The sequence below is a fragment of the Carcharodon carcharias genome, chromosome 16 (genome assembly GCF_017639515.1).
Source record: "Carcharodon carcharias isolate sCarCar2 chromosome 16, sCarCar2.pri, whole genome shotgun sequence".
In the NCBI taxonomy this organism is placed as follows: domain Eukaryota; kingdom Metazoa; phylum Chordata; class Chondrichthyes; order Lamniformes; family Lamnidae; genus Carcharodon; species Carcharodon carcharias.
In genome coordinates, this window is record NC_054482.1 from 32,754,521 (window position 1) to 32,779,440 (window position 24,920).

Here is a 24,920-nt window from a genome sequence, read left to right on the forward strand (position 1 = left end):
TCAGCCCAAGTCTGGATATTGTCCAGATTTTGCTGCATTTGGACATGGAGTGTTTTAGTATCTGAGGAGTCGCAAATGGTGTTGAACATTGTGCAATCATCAGCGAACATCCCCACTTCTGACCTTATGATGGAAGGAAGGTCATTGATGAAGCAGCTAAAGATTGTTGGGTCGAGGACACTACCCTGAGGAACTCCTGCATTGATGAGATGAAGTTGAGATGACTGACCTCCAACAACCACAACCACCTTCCTTTGTGCTATGTATGACCCCAACCAGTGGAGAGTTTTCCCCCTGATTACCATTGACTCCAGTTTTGCTAGGGCTCCTTGATCAAATGTGGCCTTGATGTCAAGGGCAGTCACTCTCACCTCATCTTGGGAGTTCAGCTCTTGTCCATATTTGAACCAAAGCTGCAGTGAGGTCAGGAGCTGAGTGGCCCTGGCAGAACCCAAACTGGGCATCAGTGAGCAGGTTATTGCTAAGCAAAAGCCGCTTGATAGCACTGTTGATGACCCCTTCCATTACTTTACTGATGATCGAGGGTAGACTAATGGGGCATAATTGGTTCGGTTGGATTTGTCCTTTTTGTGTGCAGGACATTCCTGGGCAATTTTCCACATAGCCAGGTAGATGCCAGTGTTGTAGCTGTACTGGAACAGCTTGGCTAGGGTCCGGCAAGTTCTGGAATACAAGTCTTCGGTACTTTTGCCGGAATATTGTCAGGGCCCACAGCCTTTGCAGTATCCAGTGCTGTTTCTTGATAACATGGATTGAATCAAATTGGCTGCAGACTGGCATCTATGATGCTGGGTACCTCCAGAGGAGGCCAAGATGGATCATCCACTTGGCACTTCTGGCTGAAGATTGTTGTGAATGCTTCAGCCTTATCTTTTGCACTGCTGTGCTGGGCTCCTCCATCATTGGATATTGGGATATTTTTGGAGCCTCCTCCTCCAGTGAGTTGTTTATTTGTCCACCACCATTCACGACTGGAGTGACAGGACTGCAAAGCTTAGGTCTGATCTGTTGGTTGTGGGATCACTTAGCTCTGTCTATCACTTGCTGCTTATGCTGTTTGGCTTGCAAGTTGTCTTGTGTTGTTGCTTCATCAGGTTGACACCTCATTTTTAGGTATGCCTGGTGCTGCTCCTGGCATGCTCTCCTGCACTCTTCATTGAGCCAGGGTTGATGGTAATGATAGAGTGGGGCATATGCCGAGCCATGAGGTTATAGATTGTATTCGAGTACAATTCTGCTGCTGCTGATGGCCCACAACGCCTCATGGATGTGTTGCTCGATCTGTTCAAAATCTATCCCATTTAGCATGGCAGTAGTGCCACACAACACGATGGAGGGTATCCTCATTGTGAAGGTGTGATTTCGTCTAACGACTGTGTGGCGATACTGATTACTGATACTGTCATGGAAAGATGCATCTTCGGCAGGCAGGTTGGTGAGGATGAGATTTTTCCCTCTTGTTGGTTCTTTCAGACCATTAGGATTCGGCCAGCTCGATCAGTAGTGGTGCTACTGCTACATTGAAGTCCCCCACCCATAGTACATTCTGTACCCTTGCCTCCCTCAGTGCTTTCTCCAAGTGATGTTCAACTTGGAGGAATATTGATTCATCTGCTGAGGGAGGGTTGTGCGTGGTAATCAGCCCATGTTTGACCTGATGCCATGAAACTTCATAGGGCCTGGAGCCAACGTTGAGGACTCCCAGGGCAATTCCCTCCCCGACTGTATACCACTGTGCCGCCACTTCTGCTGGGTCTGTCTGGCCGCTGGGCCAGGACATACCCAGGGATGGTGATGGTGGTGTCTGGGACATTGTTTGTAAGGTATGATTCTGTGAGAATGACTATGTCAGGCTGTTGCTTGACTAGTCTGTGAGACAGGTCTCCCAATTTTGGCACTAGCCCCCAGATGTTAACAGGAGGACTTTGCAGGGTTGACAGGGCTATGATTGCTGTTGTTGTTTCTGGTGTTTAGGTCAATGCTGCGTGGTCCATCTGGCTTCATCCCTTTTTTGTGACCTTGTAGGGGTTTGGTACAACTGAGTGGTTCACTAGGCCATTTCAGAGGATGTTTAAGAGTCACATGTAGGCCAGACCAGGTAAGGATGACAGATTTCCTTCCCTAAAGGGCATAAATGAAGCAGATGGTTTTTACAACAATCGACAATGGCTTCATGGTCATCATTAGACTTTTAATTCCAGATTTTTATTGAATTAAAATTCCACCAACTGCTGTGGTGGGATTTTAACCCGGGTCCCCAGAGCATAACCCTGGGTCTCTGAGTTACTAGTCCAGCAACAATACCACTACGTCATCACCTCCCCTTATTGCTGTTACTGTGCTGTTTTATTGTTGTTTTATTGCTGTTTCTATGCCGCTTTATTGCTGCTTCTATGCCGCTTTATTGCTGCTTCTATGTTGCTTTATTGCTGTTTCTATGTTGCATTATCGCTGTTTATATGTTGCTTTTTCGCTGTTTCTATGTTGCTTTATCGCTGTTTCTATGTTGCATTATCGCTGTTTCTATGTTGCTTTTTCGCTGTTTCTATGTTGCTTTATCGCTGTTTCTATGTTGCTTTATCGCTGTTTCTACGTTGCTTTATCGCTGTTTTTACGTTGCTTTATCGCTGTTTCTACATTGCTTTATCGCTGTTTCTATGCTGCTTTATCGCTGTTTCTATGCTGCTTTATTGCTGTTTCTATGCCGCTTTATTGCTGTTTCTATGCTTTATTGCTGTTACTATGTTGCTTTATTGCTGTTAATATGTTGCGTTATTGCTGTTTCTATGTTGCTTTATCGCTGTTACTGTGTTATTTTATTGCTGTTACTATGTTGCTTTATTGCTATTTATATGCTACTTTATTGCTGTCACTATGCTGCTTTATTGCTATTTTCCTTTTGCTGGCTTCATGTTAATTTTCAGGTGTTAAAATAGTGTCACATTGGAAAATAGTTTGGGAAGCATTGACCTAGAAAGACCAGGGCAGCAAATGGATGAGAATATCAAGATCTGCAAGTTCCCCTCCAAATCACACACCATCCTGGAAAAACTCAGCAGGTCTGGCAGCATCGGCGGAGAAGAAAAGAGTTGGCGTTTCGAGTCCTCATGACCCTTCGACAGAACTTCAAGTTGAACTTGAAGTTCTGTCGAAGGGTCATGAGGACTCGAAACATCAACTCTTTTCTTCTCCGCCGATGCTGCCAGACCTGCTGAGTTTTTCCAGGTAATTCTGTTTTTGTTTTGGATTTCCAGGATCCGCAGTTTTTTTGTTTTTATCACACACCATCCTATCCTGTCTTGGAATTATATCACTGTTTTCACTGTTGCTGGGTCAAAATCCTGGAACTTCCTCCTAACCAGCACTGTGGCTGTACCTACACCACATGAACCGCAACAGTTCAGGAAGACAGCTCAGCACCATCTTCTCAAGGCAATTAGAGTTTGGCAATAAATGCTGACCTTGCTAATGACACCCACATTTCAGGAATGGATCAAATAAACTTGTGCCTTGTAGATGGTGGAAAAGTTATGGGGAGTCAGGAGGCGAATACCAATGGAACACCCGAGCTCTGACCTGCTCTTATAGCCACAATAGCTATCCACAATCTTTATGTGGCTGGTCCGGTTATGTTTCTGCTCAATGGTGACCCTTAGGCTAATGATGATGGCGGAATCAGCAATGGTAATACCATTGAATGTCAAGGGGGGTGTTTGGATTCATTGTTGTTGGAGTTGGTCATGGCTAGGCAATTGTGTGGTGCTTGCCACTTATCAGTGCAAGCCTGAATATTGTTCAGGTTTTGCTGCGTGGAGACACAGACTGCTTTACCATCTAAGCAGTTACGAATCGGTTTAAAATATGTAATATATCTTTAAAACGGGACTTTACTAGAAATTGTAGATATTATTAAAACTAATAATTAGAAGTGGTCTTCCGACAAAACTTGGCATCGAAAACTGAAATTGATCATAGATTTGGGCTGCATATAGTGTTTGACATGGCCTGACCTGTTTCACCTCATGTACTAACCACTGGTGTCATTAGACACCAATAAATGGTATTTGAGGAGATGTTGTGAAAAAAGTGTTTGTTTACCAACGAATAACCTGTGTTCTTCAGCTACAGTTGGGCTGCTCAATTGTCTAATTATATTCTTCAATCTACTTGATAACCTTCAAGCCTATTCATTTTAGCTTTCATCACTGGAAGGTAATTTAGACCAAACCCCTAACTCTGAAGAAAGAGAAACAAAACTGCAATACTCATGCACATCCTGTGATGTCATCTTGGTTACCTTTCACTTTTTCAAATTTGTGCGTGTCCAAGTCTGCTGCAACTGCCACTCGCTCTTTCCAGCGAGTTACCCTAATCCTGGGTTCAATTTATCCTTTCTCTGCTGCTCCCACTGCTGGCTCTCTCCCTCCATCTCCAGGTAAGTGAATGGCCCGGGGCCTGGGTTCAATTTATGCTCTCCCAGCTCAGGGCCCAGAAGAGGTGGGGTACAGCTAGTAGGCAACCCGAGGACTAGAGGGCTCGGGCTCAGGCTCGGGCTCCATTTTGTGAACGGAGTCCATTCAGTCTGAGCAGCCAGAGGCAGAGCTGCAGACCGGAAGAGACCAGCTTTAAAAATTGGAACTGTCTGCTTGACAGTTCTGATTATATTTTTTGAAACTGGTTTTTCAGGCCAGTTTAACTAACTTGCTGCTCTGCTGCTTCTGCCTTTTGAGCAACTTTGCGGTTCCAAGTTTTTTTTTAAAACCAGCCAACCACAGCTGCCCAAAGTTCAGACTGACAGCAGAGCAGTGATGCGAGCAACAGTGCATGCAGAAAAGACAGAGCTGCACCTCCAATGACAGATCCTGCTTCTCCCACTTCTGCATTGGTCTCCAAATCTCTTATAATAACCTTCAATGAATATAGGTTTTTTTTAAGCCAATTACTCTGGGATTTATGAATTTAACCCAAAAAGGAAACAAAGATGATCAGAAAAGGAGGATGTGCATTTTGATTTGGTAAGGAGAGGGGAGAGGACGATGGGGTGGGGGTGAGAGGGGAGAGAACCAGAGGGAGGGTTGGAAATAAAACCTCCATGTATAATCACAATGACCCTGGCAAACTAAAGTTGGTTAATATGGAAATATGTGCAGGCCAAGCAGCAAAGATTTCTTGGGCTCTCAGATTTTGCAGGTATCCTTAGGAGGAAAGTGATTAAAGCAGCTGGAATCAAAACTAGTTTGTTTAAGATTTCAATGAAAACCTGACTGTGGCGTCAAGGGAATCCGATGAATAATCACACTTTTGAACTTAAAAATACATTTAAAACAAAACTAATATTTTTGAGGGGCCATCACAGGGGAAATCCACAGAACAGCATTTCTGTAAGTGTAAGAAATTATCTGTGCATCTGTTATAAGTCATTAGGGTTTTCAGCAACATCAAATTCATGGGCCTAAAAGGTTAAGGCCATCATGCAGGAGTCATTCAGCTGCACTGAATGATTTGTGATGACACTTCCTGGGAGGCCAAGGAGATAAAGCAAAAAATGAAAGAAAAGCAGGAAGTCCCTGCCTGTAATGAGGCCAGAGCAGGCTGAGGGCAGCTCAGGCTCGTGGCAGGCTGGACCCAGCAGCCATCCAACTCCACAGTATGAGCCACTCCCAGAGAGCTGGAACTTCACTTCTAGTGATATTGAATTATCTTGAATGAGTTGAGTGAGTGCTGTGTCAATGTGTCTGGGGAAGGAGGAGGAAGCTTAGGCAGCAGCCAGTGAATGAGGCCATCCCCTCTCCTACTCCTATCTCTCCTTCCTTCCCTCTTTCCATTTTACAATTCTCCAACAATGAAACAATAGGAGTTGTAGCATGGAGACTGTCTTTTCTATACAGAATAGGTAGTCGAAATATATAAAACAAAAGGTTTTCTTGCAATCTGGGTTGCAAGTATTGAATATTTCCCCCAAATTTGAATTTACTGTCACCGTGCACATATGGTGCAATGTGCAGAACATGTTAATGAGGCAGCCACCAAAATCAATGTTATTGCCCGCAGTATTATAAATAACTAATGGGATATTTTCCTGTCACATTAACAATATTGTGTGATACTGTTAAACTAAAATTTGTGCTCTCTGGTTTGTTTGTTAGTTATGGTGGGATCACCTATAGGGCACACCCAAACTAACACTATTATATTGTTGCTTCTCTTAATATTAATGACCCATGCTGCATATATATTGGACGATATTTGTAAGCAGATGCCAACAATGGGAGTTATCATTTTACAAGGAGCTTTCTGTGATTGTTTGGTGAATTGATTGGTGAATCTTGAAAGGGGAAAAAAACATCATGCATGACTAAGGGGGAGAGTTAAAGGGTAGGGAGGCAATACAGGGCCCAGAAACAGGAGAAGCACCATGATTTCTCTCCCTGGCCCTGTTTCCACTTCACATGAAGTTGTTGTATGTTGGTCAGTTTAGCTTCAGAATAATTACTGAGACGTTGGTATGTTCAAATGACAACTGGTTTATTTTACACAACTGAACTATGTACAGCTTTCCATGTCTAGCTGTTACGCTGCTGAAGCCATGAGCATTCCCTCCCTCCTCTGTGTGCTCTTACAAGTGTTCTCTTACATCATCATATGGGAGAAGCTATTTTAACAGTCCCACACATTAACCCTTGCAAACTCTAATACCCTAATAATACATTTCCCCTCCCAGTCTTCATCCATATTTTTACATTCATATTTACATAATACCCCAACTACCCCAAATCTGACATCACAGGTTCAGTATGTCAGGGGCCTTCACAACTCTCCCTGACTGTGTTCTTGTCAGACTTAGAAGATCACTAGTCTCTCTCTGAACTCCTTTTTCTTGACTTGGATGATCTTCATTGGGCGTTGCAGTATCTGGTTCTTAGGCATTGAGTTGGAAATGAACAATTTCTTCCAAATGTATGACTGATTGTCACCTTTGAAAATAGAAATAAGATTCCTCTGGTTTCTACTTATTGTACCTTCTGAAGTATGTACTAAATAAAATCTCTGTTGATTGTCATCTTTCTGGGCTATTACTCCTTTCCCCGGTCCAACTTCTGGATCTGGACTTGACCTGTTTCTTCCTCAGTTCACTGTTATATTTCTCTCCATCACATTGCCTTTTTTTTTTTATTTGATTTTGAAGGTTTATCCCTCTCTCGGTGTTTTACATGCTCCCTATCCTTGCTTCATGAGTATACCCTTTTTCCTTTGTTTCTTCTGTCCTTCCTTACTTCTGGAGCATTCCCTCATTTTTGATCTCTCGGATAGTCCTGGACTTTCAGCCCTGTAAGTAATTCTTTGGGTCGGAATGGAAGCTGTGAGGAACCCTCTTGATCAATGTCTTGGTTTCCCTTAAAATCCAGCAGAGCTGGTTTAACAGTAGGTTTGTGTCGTCCGGGATCTCGGAGCCAGACTGCAGCGTTTCCCGTAACCTGCCCTTGCTAGGGATCTGGTTTTCCCCAGCTGCCTGCCCAGTGTGCCATTTAAAATTAATTTTTACCCTTTTTAAGGGTTGCTCACCAGTTCTACAATCTTTGCTTGGTTACCTGACTCGAAGCCTATGATTGCTGGATCGGGCATTTCTTCACAGACCTGTGGTGCAGCTCTGAATGACTTTGAAAGTTGATTTTCTGACTTTTCCTGCCTCCATTTAATCTATGGAGCATGTCTGGAGTTCTTCAACCATGTCTTTTATAGTTCTGCAGTTTTAGCACTACTTTTACAGGTCTGACATTTACTCTGGGATTTTCCGCACCCGCCCGCCATGGTTATCTTCCAGTCCTGCCACAAGTCAGTGGACTTCTGGCTGGGGCACCGCCTCCCCTGCGGCTTGTCCTGCCCATGACGGGGCCGGAAAATCCCGATCTTTGTCTTCTTGAAAAGTTGAAATTTCAGTGTTTTGGGGTTCATCACCATTACCGTAACATTGTATGTTCGCTAGTCTAGCTTCGGACTGATTACTGAGATGTTGGTATGTTCAAACAACAACGTGTTTCCAGTAGGCCCCTGAGGGAGGTGTGGCAAAATTTGGGAGCAGCATGTTTCCTTCCTTTGTCAGCCATGACTTTCCAAAAGCTTCCGATGCTCTAGAGAGAGCTAGTTCTGTGTAGAAGCGCTTTTTAAAGATGGCGCCTGGATTACTGAAGGCCTAAGGTGATTGTGGGGCGGGTGAATTAGAGCCCCCCACCACTGCCTGTAATCCGGCGTGTATCCTGGGAATACATTATTAATGAGGCGGGACGCGCCAGGAATGGGATGATACAGCACAAAAACCTGCCATTGCGGCCAGCTGGTAAAACACCCTTTTTCACTTTGTGCAACTCTGGAATGACTCCGCTCTAAGAAATAGAACGAGTGATCTTCCAATAGAACTTGGCATTGAAAATTGGAACCAGCCATAAATTTTGGGCTGCGTATAATGCTAAACATGTCCTGACCAGCCTTCACTCATGGACGAAAACATTGGTGTCATTAGACACTCAATAGATTACTATTTAAGGAGATGTTGTGAAAAAAAGTGTTTTGTTTATGGAAGAACGACCTGCTTCTCTCAGCTACAGCTGGGCTGCTTAGATGTCTAATTATATTCTTCAATCAATCTGATGACCTTCAAGCTATTTGTCTTGGGTATAAGCTACTAGAAGGTAATTTAGATCAAACACCTAACTCTGGAGAAAGGGAAACAAAGTTGTAATACTCACCTACCAATCAACTCATGGCTTTCCTGTGGAGTCACACTGATGGTTATCAATCACTTTTTCAAATTTGAGCATGCCCATGTCCGCTCCCATTGCCGACTCTCTCTCTCTCTCTGTCCAGGTAAGTGAATAGCCCTGAGCCTGAGTTCAATTTAATTGCTGCTGGCTGCCACTCCAGATGGGGCCCCAGGCCTGGGTTTCAATTTCCCAGCTGCCTCCACTCCCTCCTGTGTCCACTCCTGCAGGACTCCCTGTCCAGGTGAGTGGAGGTAGATTCAATCATGGCTTTCAAAAGAGAATTTAATAAGCACCAGAGGAGAAAATATTTGCAGGGCTACAGGGAAGTGACAAGGGAATGGGACTAGCCTGGAGAGCTGGCATAGATATGTCAGTCTGGATGGCTCCCTTCAGTGCTGTAATCATTCGGTAATTCTATGAAAAGAGCTGAATTGCAAAGCTGGGGTGACAGTGACTGCCCTTGACATCAATACAAAATCTGATTTGCAGATAATGAAGCAGTCCGTGCCTGCATGCGTCAAGGCCTGTATAACATTCAGGCTTGATCTGATAAGTGAAAAATGGCCGTCTCCATGATGGGTTAACATTATAGTTATGGCAATGAGTTAGTGATGTGTATCACTATGAAACAGTGACATCAGCAGTCATGTGCTAGAGACTCGGTAGAGCAGAGGGAATAGTCTGTACTCAAGAGAGATGTACCTACACTGTAGCCTATCTAGTTTGAAGTAACCTACCTGAGACAGACCAGAGTTACTCAAGATAAGATAGGTTACATAACTAAGATACAAAACATGGCAGCAGCGGTGGTGACACCAATCTAACAATGGGCTAGTGCCATCGACAAAACATCCATGGTGCGGAAATAGAAGAAAACCTGTTAGAAGCAAGAATCTGAAAAATTACCTTTGAGGGATGCACACTTGAATGCGGTAGCAAAGTCTGTACCAGGTGAGTAGTCACTGCCCCTACCCTGCCCGCTCGAAGGTCTCGAAGACTCGCAGAGAGGCCAACACTGGGAGTTATGAAGAAATACTTCCTAAGGTATTGAGGGGTACTGGGCTTGCATGCCAAAGAGCAGAACCATCAGGTTAGTTCATTCTTTTACGCCATAGGACCTGTTGGCAATGATGTCCTCTTGAGACGGGGGTAGAAGAGACCTATGCAGAGTTCGAGAAGCGTTCAATATGTTCTTTAGTCCGAAACAAAACCTCTTGATTGAGCAAGTGCAATTTGATTAGAGATCCCAAAGTTTCCTAGCTAGTCCTTGCAGCCATGGTGCATTGAAAGATGAATTTACTCATGACTGCGTTGTTGTCAGAATCTGCGCTGAAAAGCTCTGATTTTTTTATGGATGAAACATGACCTCCCCTTTGATCAAGTGGTTCAGTACGTGAGGCAGGCTGAACTCAGAGTCAAATTGGGCTATAATCCGTTGTGACAGCGAGGTTCTAGATGATTCCATTTGCTGGGTAGGCCTAAGAGCGGCAACACCACCCACTCAAAAGCCTGCCTAAACAGTGAAAGGGTGGTAAACCCTACAGTAGACATCTTGAGATGCTTACGTTACAGTGCAAAGAAGCAGGACAGATGCCAGAATTGCCCCACAGAGTGTTTCCAGGACACTTCAAGCAATTCTGTAAGTCTAACCATTTCAATAGAGGAAGAAGACAGGAGAACATTCATGAAATGCAAACTATTTAAGAAATTGGAAATAATGACAGACACAGAATTACAGAATTCCTAGGAGAAGCAAAGGGTCATGATCAAGACTATTGGTCAGTCACAGTGGAAGTTAAAAGCTTTAAAACTGACTTTCAAATTGACCTGGATTGACTCTTTCCTGAGGAAGGTTATGAGAAAAAAGCCATTGTAGTACCAAATAATCTGTTGGAAGCTAAGGCCCTAGGGATTGGTACTCTGTTCAAATATACTGCTGAAGTGTATGAAATCTCTGTTTTTTTCTCTGAGGAGTCAGCTGTGTTTGCTTGGAAGAGCAGCATTCATATGTTTGCCCCACTGACCCCACCAAAGAGGTGTATGCTGGTTGACTCTGAAGAGTTGTCCATGGAGAACAAAATGCTTGATTCCATAGAGCTGGCATTACAATATTAGCTGCTCATCTGGACTGGCTCCAAACAATATCCCTCTATCCCTCAGACATTAAGTTGCAAGATTCAGGTGGCATGAATCTTCCAGTTGAAGGTCAGCTAATCACCACCCTTTGCTACAAGGGGCGGCAGATTGTTGAGACTCTCTATGTTGTCCACAATCAACGCATATCTTTAATGAGTGGAAATGTCTATACAACTGGGCATACTGGAAAAAGCAGGTGAGGACCTACAACAAGACAACTGGTTGACTTTCATGGAGGAGTTATGCAATTCATGTGGTGAACTGGTAGATTTTCACCCTAAACCTGGTGAGGTTTACTTATTGAGCAATGCTTCACTCTCCATCACATAGACACCATCCACTCAATCCTGGGCTGATATTGAGATTGTGGGTCTCTCAGTTCTTTAGAAGCCTGGCCATCCAAGGGGTCATCCAAGAAAACCTTTTGGACCTGGATTGACTCTTTTCTGAGAAGGTTATGAGAAAAAGGCCATTGTAGTACCGAATGATCTGTTGGAAGCTAAGGCCCTAGGGATTGGTACTCTGTTCAAATATACTGCTGAAGTGTATGAAATCTCTGCTTTTTTTCACTGAGGAGTCAGCTGTATTTGCTTGGAAGAGCAGCATTCATATGTTTGATAAAAACAAAAAAACTGCGGATGCTGGAAATCCAAAACAAAAACAGAATTACCTGGAAAAACTCAGCAGGTCTGGCAGCATCGGCGGAAAAGAAAAGAGTTGACGTTTCGAGTCCTCATGACCCTTCGACAGAACTTGAGTTCGAGACCAAGAAAGAGCTGAAATATAAGCTGGTTTAAGGTGTGTGTGTGGGGGGTGGAGAGATAGAGAGAGAGAGAGGTGGGGGGGGGTGTGTGGTTGTAGGGACAAACAAGCAGTGATAGAAGCAGATCATCAAAAGATGTCAACGACAATAGTACAATAGAACACATAGGTGTTAAAGTTAAAGTTGGTGATATTATCTAAACGAATGTGCTGATTAAGAATGGATGATAGGGCACTCAAGGTATAGCTCTAGTGGGGGTTTTTTTTTTATGTTTGCCCCACTGACCCCACCAAAGAGGTGTAAGCTAGTTGACCCTGAAGAGTTGTCCATGGAGAACAAAATGCTTGATTCCATAGAGGATCACACAGCTAGAGTGTTGGTAGAGCCTATTAGCTTGGGTGAAAATAAGTTGATGCCCACATTTCAATCTCATCAGGAAATTTTCATCCCACTAAAACTGTTCTTCAGCACTGAAACTGAGGTGAAATCTTCAGAGCTTCTACAGCGTAGGAATCCTGTACTAGAATTTTGTCGAGATGTTGTTCTGCAGATTCATTCCATTGCTGTCTTATTTTCTTATCCTGATATGGTCTCCCCATTGCCCAGAGTGGAGCAGTATCACACTGAGGAAAGTGCGACAATGTTACTACTGCCTACAGAAAGCAAAAGTAGTTTCTGAAACATTTGACTCAGATTTGCAATACCTTTATCGTCCTTAATGCAACAATGAATGAAAAAGCTGTGCAATTCTTCAGTGGAGTTGAAGATCTTTTGTCATCCAGGTCTTTCCCCAGCGTTTTTCAAGGGAGTAGAACATTCTTGAGTGAATTCTAATCTACCCTCTTCCGGTTCAAGAGACAGCAAGTGTTGACATCTTTTAGCATTCTCTCTTGTATCAGCCTTTCTATGAAAAGGGTCCACTGTCCTTGCAGTTCAGCTGTCCTGAATATCACATCCCAATTACCAGCAGCCCTGGAATGCTGCTGCACATTTTATTGCTGATAACAGCCTACCCCGGAAAAGATGAATGCCCACATGTATCCAAAACGTCTTTCGAGCATGTCCAAGCACACTGTGGGAGATTGAATCCCTCATAACAGTGACTTGGGGACAAGGGGGAGGAATTGGAGTAAGTTTGGATAGAACCTGTAACTGTAAAGGAGACTACAAAAGTTTGAAAAGTGATGTAAGTAGCTTAAGAAATAGTTGAACATTGTCATTAAATACGTTGACAGTATACTTGGGAGGAGGTGCAGTATAATGGGTTACAGTTATGGTAGCGATTTAGTGATGTGTCTTATGATCTGACAGTGACATCGGCAGTCATGTACTCGAGACCCAGTAGAGCAGAGGGAATAGTCTGTACTCAAGAGAGATATACCTACTCTAGAGCCTATCTTGTATGTAGTGTTAATAAACTAGTTTGAAGTAAGCTACTTGAGTCAGACCAGAGTTACCTAAGATAGGATAGCAACTAACATATGGAACAGTGAGAGCATCTAAATACCTCCGCTTGATATTCAACACCACTCCTGTGATTGAATCCTCCATCATTAATATCCTGGGGGTCACCGTTGACCAGAAGCTTAACTGGACCAGCCAAATAAGTACTGTGGCAATAGGAATGTCAGTATCTGTGTATTCTGCAGCAGAAACTGACTTTCTGACTCGTCAAAGCCTTTCCACCATCTAAAAGGCACAAGCCAAGAGTGTGGTGGAATAGGCCTTACTTGCCTGGGTGAGTGCAGTCCAACAGCACCCAAGAAACTTGACACCATCCAGGAATAGTAGTCTGCGTGATTGGCAACTCACCCACCACCTCCCTTAAGTCTTCGCTCCCTCCATCAGTGCACCGTGGCTGCCCATGTAAAGCATCTACCAAAATGCACTGTTGCACTGTTGCACTGCTACATCACCAATGCTTCCCTGATGACTGCTTCCAAATCCACAACCTCTACCATCTAGAACAGGGATTCCCAAACTGTGGGTCGCAGAGGCCACGTTTGATGTTGTGAGCTGCCATCCTCCGAGCAGCAGTGGCGACTGTGGAGAGGAGATGACCCAGCTCGGAAGCTCTGATTGAACAGCCCTGAGCCCACTAGCATAGGGCGGATAGATTTTTTAATTCATTTACGAGATGCTGGCTAGGCCAGCATTTATTGCCTATCCCTAGTTGCCCTTGAGAAGGTGGTGATGAGCTGCCTTCTTGAACCGCTGCAGTCCCTGTGGTGTAGGTACACCCACAGTGCTGTTAGGGAGGGAGTTCTAGGATTTTGACCCAGCGACAGTGAAGGAACGGCAATATATTTCCAAGTCAGGATGGTGAGTGGCTTGGAGGGGAACTTCCAGGTGTTGGTGTTCCCATCTGTTTGCTGCCCTTGTCCTTCTATGTGCTAGTGATCATGGGTTTGGAAGGTGCTGTCTAAGGAACTTTGGTGAGTTTCTACAATACATCTTGTGGATGGTACACATTGCTGCTACTGTGAGTCGGTGGTGAAGGGAGTGAATGTTTGTGGAAGGGGTGCCAATGAAGTGGATTGCTTTGTCCTGGGTGGTATCAAGCTTCTTGAGTGTCCTGGGTGGTATCAAGCTTCTTGAGTGTTGTTGGAGTTGCATTCATCCAGGCAAGTGGAGAGTATTCCATCACACTCCTGACTTGTGCCTTGTAGATGGTGAACAGCTTTGGGGAGTCAGGATGTGGGTTACTTGTCACAGGATTCCTAACCTCTGACTTGCTCTTGTAGCCACAGTATTTATATGGCTAGTCCAGTTCAGCTTCTGGTCACTGGTAACCCCCAGCATGTTGATAGTGGGGGATTCAGCGATGGCAATGGCATTGAATGTCAAGGGATGATGGTTGGATTCTATCTTGTTGGAGATGCTCATTGCCTGGCACTTGTAAGGCACGAATGTTACTTTCCACTTGTCAGCCCAAGCCTGGATATTGTCCAGGCCTTACTGCATTTGGACATGAACTGCTTAAGTATCTGAGGAGTCGCGAATGGTGCTGAATATTGTGCAATCATCAATGAACATCCCCACTTCTGACTTCATGATGGAAGGAAGGTCATTGATGAAGCAGCTGAAGATGGTTGGGTTGAGGACACTACCCTGAGGAACCCCTGCGGTGATGTTCTGGAGCTGAGATGATTGACCTCCACAACCACAGCATTTGTGCTAGGTATGACTCCAGCCAGTGGAGACTTTTCCCCCTGATTCCCATTGACTCCATTTTGCTAAGGCCCCTTTATGCCACACTCAGTCAAATGCTACCTTGATGTCAAGGGCAGTTGGTCTCACCTCACCTCTGGAGTTCAGCTCTTTTGCCCATGTTTGAACCATGGCTGTAATGAAGTCAGAAGCCGAGTGACCCTGGCGGAACCCAAACTGAGCGTCAGTAAGCAGGTTATTGCTAAGTGCTGCTTGATAGCACTATTGATGACCCCTTCCATCAATATACTGATGATCGAGAGTAGACTGATGGGGCAGTAATTAGCCAGGTTGTATTTGTCCTGCTTTTTGTGTGCAGGACATACCTGGGCAATTTTCCACCTTGCCGGCTAGATGCCTATGTTGTAACTGTACTGGAACAGCTTGGCTAGGAGTGCAACAAGTTCTGGAGCACAAGTATTCAGTACCATTACTGGAATATTGTCAGCGCCCATAGCCTTTGCATTATCCAGTGCCTTCAGCCATTTCTTGATATCACATGGAGTAAATCAAATTGACTGAAGACTGGCATCTGTGATGCTGGGGACCTCTGGAGGAGACCGAGGTGGATCATCTACACGGCACTTCTTCTACATCATGGCTTTTTCTTTCAGCAATACTCAAGTGTGGATCCCATCATACAATTAAGCACCTTATTAGTTTTGTACTCCTTTCATTGCTTGAATATAGCTGAAAATTGTCATGGAGAATGCACTAGAGAAACTATTGTCACCTGTGCTTTTGTTTAATTCAAAAAGCACACAATGCCTGGACATGTTCTTTTTGCCTGCTGAGAACAGGTCCCTATGTATGAATATAAGTAGCTTCCAGCAAGTGTAAATGAGCTACATGGTGAATCCGATTGGTAATCTTAAATTGGTTGTTAGTGTAATTCTTAGCACACTCAGGATTGTTCAGCAAGTGCTGTCAAATCACACAATCACATCTGATCTTAGACATTCTGTTCTGAGTTTTGCAAGCATTGTCTGGTTGAATATGGCCTGTACTCTTTCTGTTGTGAATAGCCAAAGGGAAGTGCTATTTGGTATGATCTGGATGGTGTAAAACCTCTTGAGTGTGGTTGGAGCAGTAGTCACCTGGGCAAGTGGAGAGTATTCCATCACGCCCCTGACTTGTGCATTGTAGATGGTGGACAGGCTTTTTGGAGTCAGGAGGTGAGTTGCTTGCCACAGAATTCCCAGAGTCTGATCTGCTCTTGTGGCCAGAGTATTTATATTGCTGGTCCAGCTCAGTTTCCGGTCAATGGTAACCACTCAGGATGTTGATAGTGGGGGATTCAGCGATGATGATGTCATTTAATGTCAAGTGAAGTTGGTTAGATTCTCTCTTGTTGGAAATGGTCATTGCCCGGCACTTGTGTGACACGAATTTTACTTATCAGCCCAAGCCTGAGTGTTGTTGAGGTCTTGCTGCACATGGATTCAGACAGCTTCAGTACCTGAGGAGTTGCAAACAATGTGCAATCATCAACAAATATCCCAACTTCTGACCTTATGATATGAGGAGGGTCATTGATGAAGCAACTGAGAATGGTTGGGCCTAGGACACTACCGTGAGAGACTCCTGCAGTGATGTCCTGGGACTGAGATGATTGACCTCCAAGAAACACAAACATCTTCGTTTTTTCTAGGTATGACTCCAACCAGTGGAGAATTTTCCCCCGATTCCCATTGACTTCAGTTTTTATAGGGCTCCTGGATGCCACACTCTGTCAAATGCTGCCTTGGGTAGGCATTATCTCACAGGATAGCTTTGATGTGTTGTATTTCAATGTTAAGCTTGCATGGTGAGCAAATGGTTCGGACCCTATTTACCAGATTACCGATAAGGCCAATCTTATAGTGTGTGGAGGTCTAGGAATCCCAATGCGCATATTAACCAATGCAGGTAGGCTTGTGGTAGGCAGTAGTAGAGAACCCATTAGTGGATTTCTCATCTAGCATATTGAGGAAAGGGAGCTTGTTAGACTGCTTCATTTCAAAGGTAAATCTGAGCACATGATGGAGCATATTGAGATGTGTAAGGAAATTCTTACATGCAGCTGCAGATTCAAATATACTTTGAACTTTACTTGTCAAGATTCAAAGTTCAGCATGAAGACCTGTATAGTTAGTGCTACCTGCAGAACTTTGTGAATCTTGGCTTCATTTCATGAATAAATGAAGTTATTTGGAAAAGAATTTTCCCCTTTACTGCAAGTAAGTACCAGGTTAGTTGTAGCTTATCGCTGTTACAACCATGGGTTAGCACTCTGTTGAAAATGGTCACTGCATCACGGCACCATATAGCAAATTCTGCAGACCCAAACCAGTAATCATTGAGGAAATAGAAGTAAAAATAAATAATAATTGTACAGTAACTTACTAATACATTTATACCTATATGTTCATCAAATTATAAATGTGTAATACTTGTATTGCTTAAATTGTCTGCTTTGTAGCCTGTTTACACTGTCTCCTGAAAGTGGAGCATTGTGTTTCAGAATGGATATTAGATTAAAACTGTTGGACACAGTCGAAGAACTGACAATGGAGGAATATGAAAAACTTCTATTCTTACTGGAAGAAAAGTTTAAGGAAATGAAAATTCCCAGGGGACAGCTAAACAACAAGTCGAAAGTGTACCTTGTTAGAACATTAATTAGTCACTATCCTTACCCAATGGCAGTCGAGGTCCTGGAAAAGGCTTTGTCAAAAATACCTCGCAACGATCTCCTTCCAATCGAAATTGGTGAGTACTATTGTTTGTTGGGTCCTGAGGCATGTGAGGCTGTGGATCAGGCTCCTTCAATACCTGTATCTCAGCTTTCCCTTCTTCTATGTACTGGAAAAATATAGGGATTCCCTAATCAGTTCTTGGAATTGCTGGCAATGACCAATCACTGGTCTCTAAGCTAGAGAACATCAGTGTCATGGCCTGTGCAAGGTAACGGGAGTCTGGGATGTAGTGAAAGGTGAAAAAATGGGCTTTGTGTCACTGCAGGAACTGGCACAGCACATTCTGCTCACAATCGAAATCACTGGGACACCAAAAATGGTTCTTGGTTCTCGTTCTTTGGGGCATTGAGGAGGCTAAAGTGGATGGACCACTCCCAACTGAACTGACCCTTCTTTGAATAGAATTTTTCATTGGTGCAAGGCCCAGAACCCTCCCTTGAGAGCTGGCACTTCAACTTGAGCCATCTTTCAATAATCCCCTCCATGCCATTTGATTCTGCACAGAGAGGATTGCTGCATAGGCTGCTCCTGCATGCACTCCAGTTCCTTCTACTGCTCTGTCATCCAGAAATGTCGTTGCACACCATCTGAAGGAAATGGGCACCCCCAGAACAGAGCTCTTTACATGGGAACCCTGCTATTTTCCATTGGGAATTTGGCATGTAGAGTTTTACAGAGGGCACTTCCATGCAACAGAAGCTGGAGTGAGCCATTTGATACTTCACACCAGCTCTGTTATTCAATAAGCTCATAGCTGATCTACCTCTAGGCCACCTTCCTGCATTAACCCCATATCTCTTAATTTCCTTAGGACTCAAAAATCTATAAACATCTGTTTTGAATATATACAATGACTGAACAGCTACAGCTCTCTGAGGTAGAGAATCTAAAAGTTAACAACCCTTTGAGTGAAGAAATTTCTCCTTATCTCAACCCTAAATAGCTGACCCTTTATCCTTGCTCCCCATCCAGGAGAAATATCCTCCAGCATCTACCCTGTTAAGCCCCTTAAGAATTTTATAGGTTTCAATTAGATCAACAACATAGCTTGTATTTATATATTGTCTTTGACCTAATAAAACACAAGGCCCTTCACAGGAGCATTATAAATGAAGTATGATACTGAGCCACATACGGATATATTAGATTGAATACTGAAAACTTGGTCAAAGAAGTACATATGAACATACAGTTAGGAGCAGAAGTGGGCCATTCAGCCACTTGAGCCAGCTCTGGCATTCTGTAAGATCATGGCTGATCTGTTTGTGTTTCGAATTCCACATTCCCATCTATCCCCAATAACCTTTAATTCCCTTGCTTAACAAGATTCTATCTACCGCTGCCTTAAAAATATTGGATGACTCCGCCTCCAACACCTTCGGGGGCAGAGTTCCAAAGTTGCACAACCCTCTGAGAGAAAAAGTTTCTCATCCATGCCCTAAAAGGGTGACCCCTAATTTTAAAACAGTGCCCCCTGGTTCTGGACTCACCCGCAAGAGGAAACATCCTTTCCATGTCCACCTTGTCGAGACCATTCAGGTTCTTATATCCTTAAATCAAATCACCCCTCACTCTTCAAAACTCCAGTGGAAACAAGCCCAGTCTGTCCAACCTTTCCTCATAAGACAACCAGCTCATTCCAGGTATCAATCTTGTAAACCTCCTCTGAATTGCCTCCAACACATTTATATCCTTCTTTAGATAAGGAGACCATAACTGCATACAAAAGTAGGTTTTAGGGAGTGTCTTAAAGGAGGAAAGTGAGGTAGTGAGGTGGAGAGGTTTAGGGAGGGAATTCCAGAGCTTAGGGCTTAAGCAACTGAAGGCACGCCAAATGTTGAAGCAATTAAAATCAGTGATGTTCAACAGCCCAGAATTAGTAGAGCACAGCTATCTCAGAGGATTGTGAGGCTGGAGGAGATGACAGAGATAGGGAGGGGAAAGGTCATGAGGAATTTGGGAGTTTTAAGATAAGATGTTACTTGGCTAGGAACCAATGTAGGTCAGCGAGCACAGAGGTGGTAGGGGAACAGGTTGCTGCGGGTTAAGACATGGCCAGCAGGGTTTTGGATGACTTCAAGCTTATGGGAGGTAAAAAGTTGGGAGACCAATCTGGAGTACACTGGAATAATCACATCTAGAGGTAACGAAAACGTGAATGAGAGTTTCATAAGCAGATGAGCTGAGACTGAGGCGAAGTCAGACAATGTAACCGAGTTTTAAATAGGCGGTCTTAGTGAAGGCACAAATATGATGCCAAAAGCCCAGCTCAAGGTCAAAACTTACACCAAGATTGTGAACAGACTGTTTTAACCCCAGACTGTTACCAAGGATAGGGATAGAGTCAGTAACTAGGGAACAGAATTTGTAATGGGGGCTGAAAAAAAACCGACTTCGTCCTCCGAATATTTAATTGGAGGAAATTTCCACTCGTCCAGTATGGGATGTGGGATAAGCAGTCTGATAATTTAGCAACAGTGGAGGAGCCGAGAGAGGGGGTGGTGAAGTAGAGCTGGGGGTCTTCAGTGTACATGTGAAAACTAACACTGTCTTCGGATGAATGAAGCCATTTGTTCTTCGGTCCCCCCTACAAACTCCATTCCCTAGCTACTGACACTATCCCTCTCTCCGGTAACAGTCTGAGATTAAACCAATCTGTTTACAACTGGAGCACATGGAGTCTTTTAACATGGAGAGGCTGTGCTGTAGCTACCACACAATTCTGGCTGAGCAGGCAACTGTCCTGCCATGCCATAAGCATATTGGAAAGAATTACAGGCCAACAATCAACCTGCTTAGCCACATTATGAATGCACCTTCCTTAGCCATCAAGCCCTCCTGATGTCTGACCTCCCCAACCCCCACGACTGCCCGGCCCGCTGCATCCCATCCTAATGTCTGGCACCCCCTCCCAATGTCCAACACCGCCCACATCACCCCTGATGTCTGATACCCGCCCCTCCATCCACAACCGATCTCTGAATACCCCCATCCCACCAATCCCGATTTCAATGAGACATTTAAACTTACCTGCTTTAAAGCCATAAAAAAGGGGGTGCGTCCTCCTTCAATTCGGTGCTGGACTTTGACACTGGGGTTTGGTAACAGCTGCGCTGCCTGGATCTTACCCAGCCTGAGTTAGAAGGTTGGGCAAGACACATGGAAGAAATTTGGCATAGGTCAGTGAACACAGAGTGGCAATCCGACGCTGATTGCCACTCCGAGGAAGTTACGGCCCTGTATGATTTTCAAAATGCGCAGGAATTACACCCCTCATAACAGATTCCAGCATTTTCCTTAATAATGTTGACAGGCTAACTGACCCATAGTTCACTGTTTTCTCTCTCCCTCCTGATCCACTATTCCTTTATGCCCTTGCTGAAGTTTGATGTTGTAGCCAAGTTGACAATTGCATGTATAGTCTCTAATTATATTGTTGCAGATTTATTAATAGGCCAATGTTTGGTTGTACCTCAATCAATATCTGGAAACACAAGTTACCTCACTGAACAGACAGTTTTTTTTTACAAGATTACAACCATATTGTAAATCAAAATTGATTTCGATCATCTTTACCCTACTCCAATTAACTTTAATCAAGCTCATTATTTTCATTTCAACCGCCTCAGCAGCCTCCTCCCTGCAGCAACCTCTCAGCCACTGCCAGCAGCCTCACCCGCTCGCTCCCCTGGCAGCCACACCCCCACCCCCACCAGCACCCTTGCCTACTCCCCTTGGCAACCTCACTCACTCTCTCAACTCCCTCGCCAGTAGCTCTGCTCACTCCTCACCCCCAGGAGCCTTGCATGCTCTCTTCCACTGACAGCCTTGCTCGCTCACTCCCCCGCAGTGGCCTTGCTCACTCGCTCGCTTCCCCCCCGCAGCAGCCTCACTCGCTCACTTCCCCCCCCCCAGCCTCACTCGCTCACTCCCCCCCACCCCAGTGGCCTCACTCACTCACTTCCCGCCCCCCCAGCGGCCTCACTCGCTCACTTCCCCCACCCCAGCGGCCTCGCTCTCTCACTCCCCCCCACAGCGGCCTCCCTCGCTTCCCCACCCTCCCAGCGGCCTCACTCGCTTGCTTCCGCCCCCAGTGGCCTCACTCGTTCACTTCCCCTGGCAGCCTCATTCGCTCACTTCCCCCAGCAGCCTCACTTGCTCGTTTCCCCCCCGTCAGCCTAGCTCACTTGCCCCGGCAGCCTCAATTGCTTGTTTCCCACCCCAGTGGCCTCACTCGCTCACTTCCCCCTGGCAGCCTAGCTCACTTTCCCTAGTGGCCTCACTCGCTCACTTCCCCCGGAGGCCTCACTTGCTCGTTTCACCCCCCCCCCCCCCCCCCAGCGGCCTCACTCGCTCACTTCCCCCCGGCGGCCTAGCTCACTTCCCCCAGTGGCCTCACTTGCTCGTTTTCCCCTGGCTGCCTAGCTCACTTCCCCTGGTGGCCTCACTTGGTTATCTGCCATCATATCTTTTAATGCAGTTTTCCCATCTACCTTAACCAGTTTGCCACTCATGCCCTCCTAGTTTGCTTCACACAGATTTAAAGCAGTAGTTTTGGACTCAACTAAATCACTTTCTAGCTCAATGTAAAATGTTATTATTTTATGTTCACTCTTCTCTAAAAGCCCCTTTGCAAGATTATTAACTTTTTATCATTGCACTATAATAATTCTAGGACTGTCTGTTTCCTAGTTGGTTCCTTGACATAATGACCTAGAGAATTATTTTGTACACATTCCATAAACTCATACACCACACTACTGAAACAATTCTGGTTTACCCAGTCTACATAAAGTTTAAAGTCACAATAAAGTTATTACTTTATTGTTCTTGTTTATGCACCTCTAATTTCCTGATTTCTACACTACCAAACTCTACAACTACTGGTAGAGGGTCATAAATAACTCCCACTAGTGCTTTTTGGCCCATATTGTTTTTTCTGTTCATTGAAATTGATTCTGTGTTAAACTAATACCTGAATTGGGTGGGTTGTTTTCTGAGGAAAGGTTGGACAGGTTAGGCTTGTATCTGCTGGAGTTTAGAAGAGTAAGAGTTGACTTGATTGAAACAGATAACATCCTGAGGGGCCTTGACAGGGTGGATGTGGAGAGGCTGTTTCCCTTTGTGGGGGAATCTAGAACTAGGGGGTCACTGTTTAAAAATGTGGGACTGCCCATTTAAGACAGATGAGGAGAATTTTTTTTCTGTCAAAGGATTGAGTGTCTTTGGAACTCTCTTCCCTAAAAGGCAGTGGTAGGAGAGTCTTTGACTATTTATAAGGCAGATCTAGGTAGATTCTTGATGAGCAAAGGGGTGAAAGTTTATTGTGGGTAGGCAGGAATGTGGCGTTGAGGTTACATTCAGATCAGCCGTGATCTCTTTGAATGGCAGAGCAGGCTCAAAGGGCCAAGTGCTCTACTCCTGCTACTAATTTGTATGTTTGTATGATTTTCTAAGGTAAGATTCTTTCTGCCTATTGTATTTATCCCATCCTTTATAATCAAGGCTACCCTTCCTCACACCACCCCTCCCCCCACCCAACTTTTTTTCCATTTTGCCTGGATCATCTAAAAATCCTAAATATTTAATTTCCAACCATGTTCACTCTGGAATCATGGGCAGAATATTACGCTTGGCGTGCTGGCACACGCCCAACACTCCCGAGTGTAAAATGTCACACGATGATGTCGGCTGTGCGTCCCAACGTCATCATGCAGTGTCGCGATACTTTGTTCAGCGGATGTGTGCCGGAGTCGATTGTGCACCCACCTATAATTAAAAGGCCTATTAAGGCCATTAACAATCTAATTAAATTCAAATTTACGCTGCCCGTCCAACCTAACGGTTGTCCGGCAGGCAAAGTAACCAAGCGGCCGTTACATTTTTTGAGGAAACCTCATTCACGAGTGGGATGAGGTTTCCTAAAGCAAATAAATATTAAGTAAAAACTTTATTTTTGAATTAAAAACATGTCCCAGCTCATGTGACAAAGTCACATGAGGGGACATGTTTCATTAAATTTTTATTGTCTTTATTAATTTTTTAAAAAAATGCTTTAATCTCCCTGAGGCAGTTGCGTGTCTCAGGGAGATTGAAGCGTTCTTTCTCGCGCATGCACAAACTGTGTGCTAAGCCTGCTCTTCACACAGGCAGTGATCAGCGCTGCTGCTCGCGATCAATGCAGAGCGGGCCTTAATTGACCTGCCCACGTGAAATCGTGGTGCGGAGCCGACCGCCCCCGCCAAGGGCAAAATCCTGCCCATGTCTTTGTAATAGCTATTGGATCAAACCCATTAATTTCCATCTGTGCTTTTATTCCAGCTATTTTGTTGTGAATGCTCCATGCATTCAGATATAGTGGAACATAACACCTTCAGCCTGTTCTACCATTCAGTGAGACTGTGGCTGATTTGGAAACTAACTCCGTACCCACCTTTGCCCCATATCCTTTAATACCTTGGAGTTCCAAATCTGTACCACCCTTTGTGTGTAGAAGTGCTTTCTAGTTTCAATCCTGAAAAGTCTGGCTCTAATTTTTGGGCTATGCCCCTGATCCTAGACTCTTCAATCAAATGAAATAATTTCCCTCTATCTACCTTCTCTGCTCCCCTTAACCTCTTGAAAACTTCAGTCGAATCATTCCTTAGGTTTCTACATTTCAGGGAATACAACACTAATTTGTGCAATCTCTCCTCATAATGTAATCCTTTGACTCCAGGTACCGACCTGGTAAACAAACCACCACCCCCAACCCCCCCATCCCACGCACTGTGTCCTGCCAAGGTGTGCTGCCCAGAGCTGCTTTCAGTACTCCAGGTGTGCTGTAAACTGAGCTTTGTATAGCTCCCCACTTGTGTTCTATTCCTCTGGATGTAAAGGTCAGCATTCATTAGCCTTTTTGATTATTTTCTACACCTATTCATGACATTTTAATGACTTACGTACTTGGACCTCCAAGTCTCTTTGGATCTCCACTGTTTCTAGCCATTCACCATTTAGAAAGTACCCTGTTCTATCTTTTTTAAATTCAAAGTGGATGATCTACATTTGCCATGGTCTTTTCCTTCACTTGATCGATCAATGTGTCACTGCTCACAATGCCATCAGCAAATTTTGATGTGTGGCTTTCTATCCCATCATCACAGAATCAGAGAATCATACAGTGCAGAAGAGGCCCTTTGGCCCATCGAGTCTGCACTGACACATGAGAAACACCTGATTTACCTACTTAATCCCATTTACCAGCACTTGGCCCATAGCCTTGAATGTTATGACGTGCCAAGTGCTCATCCA

At 44.5% G+C, this 24,920-nt stretch overlaps 1 protein-coding gene across 1 annotated transcript in view; it reads left to right on the forward strand.

Annotated features, from left to right (window-relative positions):
- Window positions 1–4,338: 4,338 nt before the first annotated feature.
- Window positions 4,339–24,920, forward strand: part of LOC121289245 (gamma-interferon-inducible protein 16-like) — a 37,320-nt gene continuing 16,738 nt past the window's right edge. Inside the window, exons 1-2 of the mRNA XM_041208490.1 lie at window positions 4,339–4,456; window positions 17,393–17,640. Coding sequence (XP_041064424.1) covers window positions 17,394–17,640 — 247 coding nt within the window. The 5' untranslated portion in view covers window positions 4,339–4,456; window position 17,393. The remainder of the gene's footprint in view (window positions 4,457–17,392; window positions 17,641–24,920) is intronic.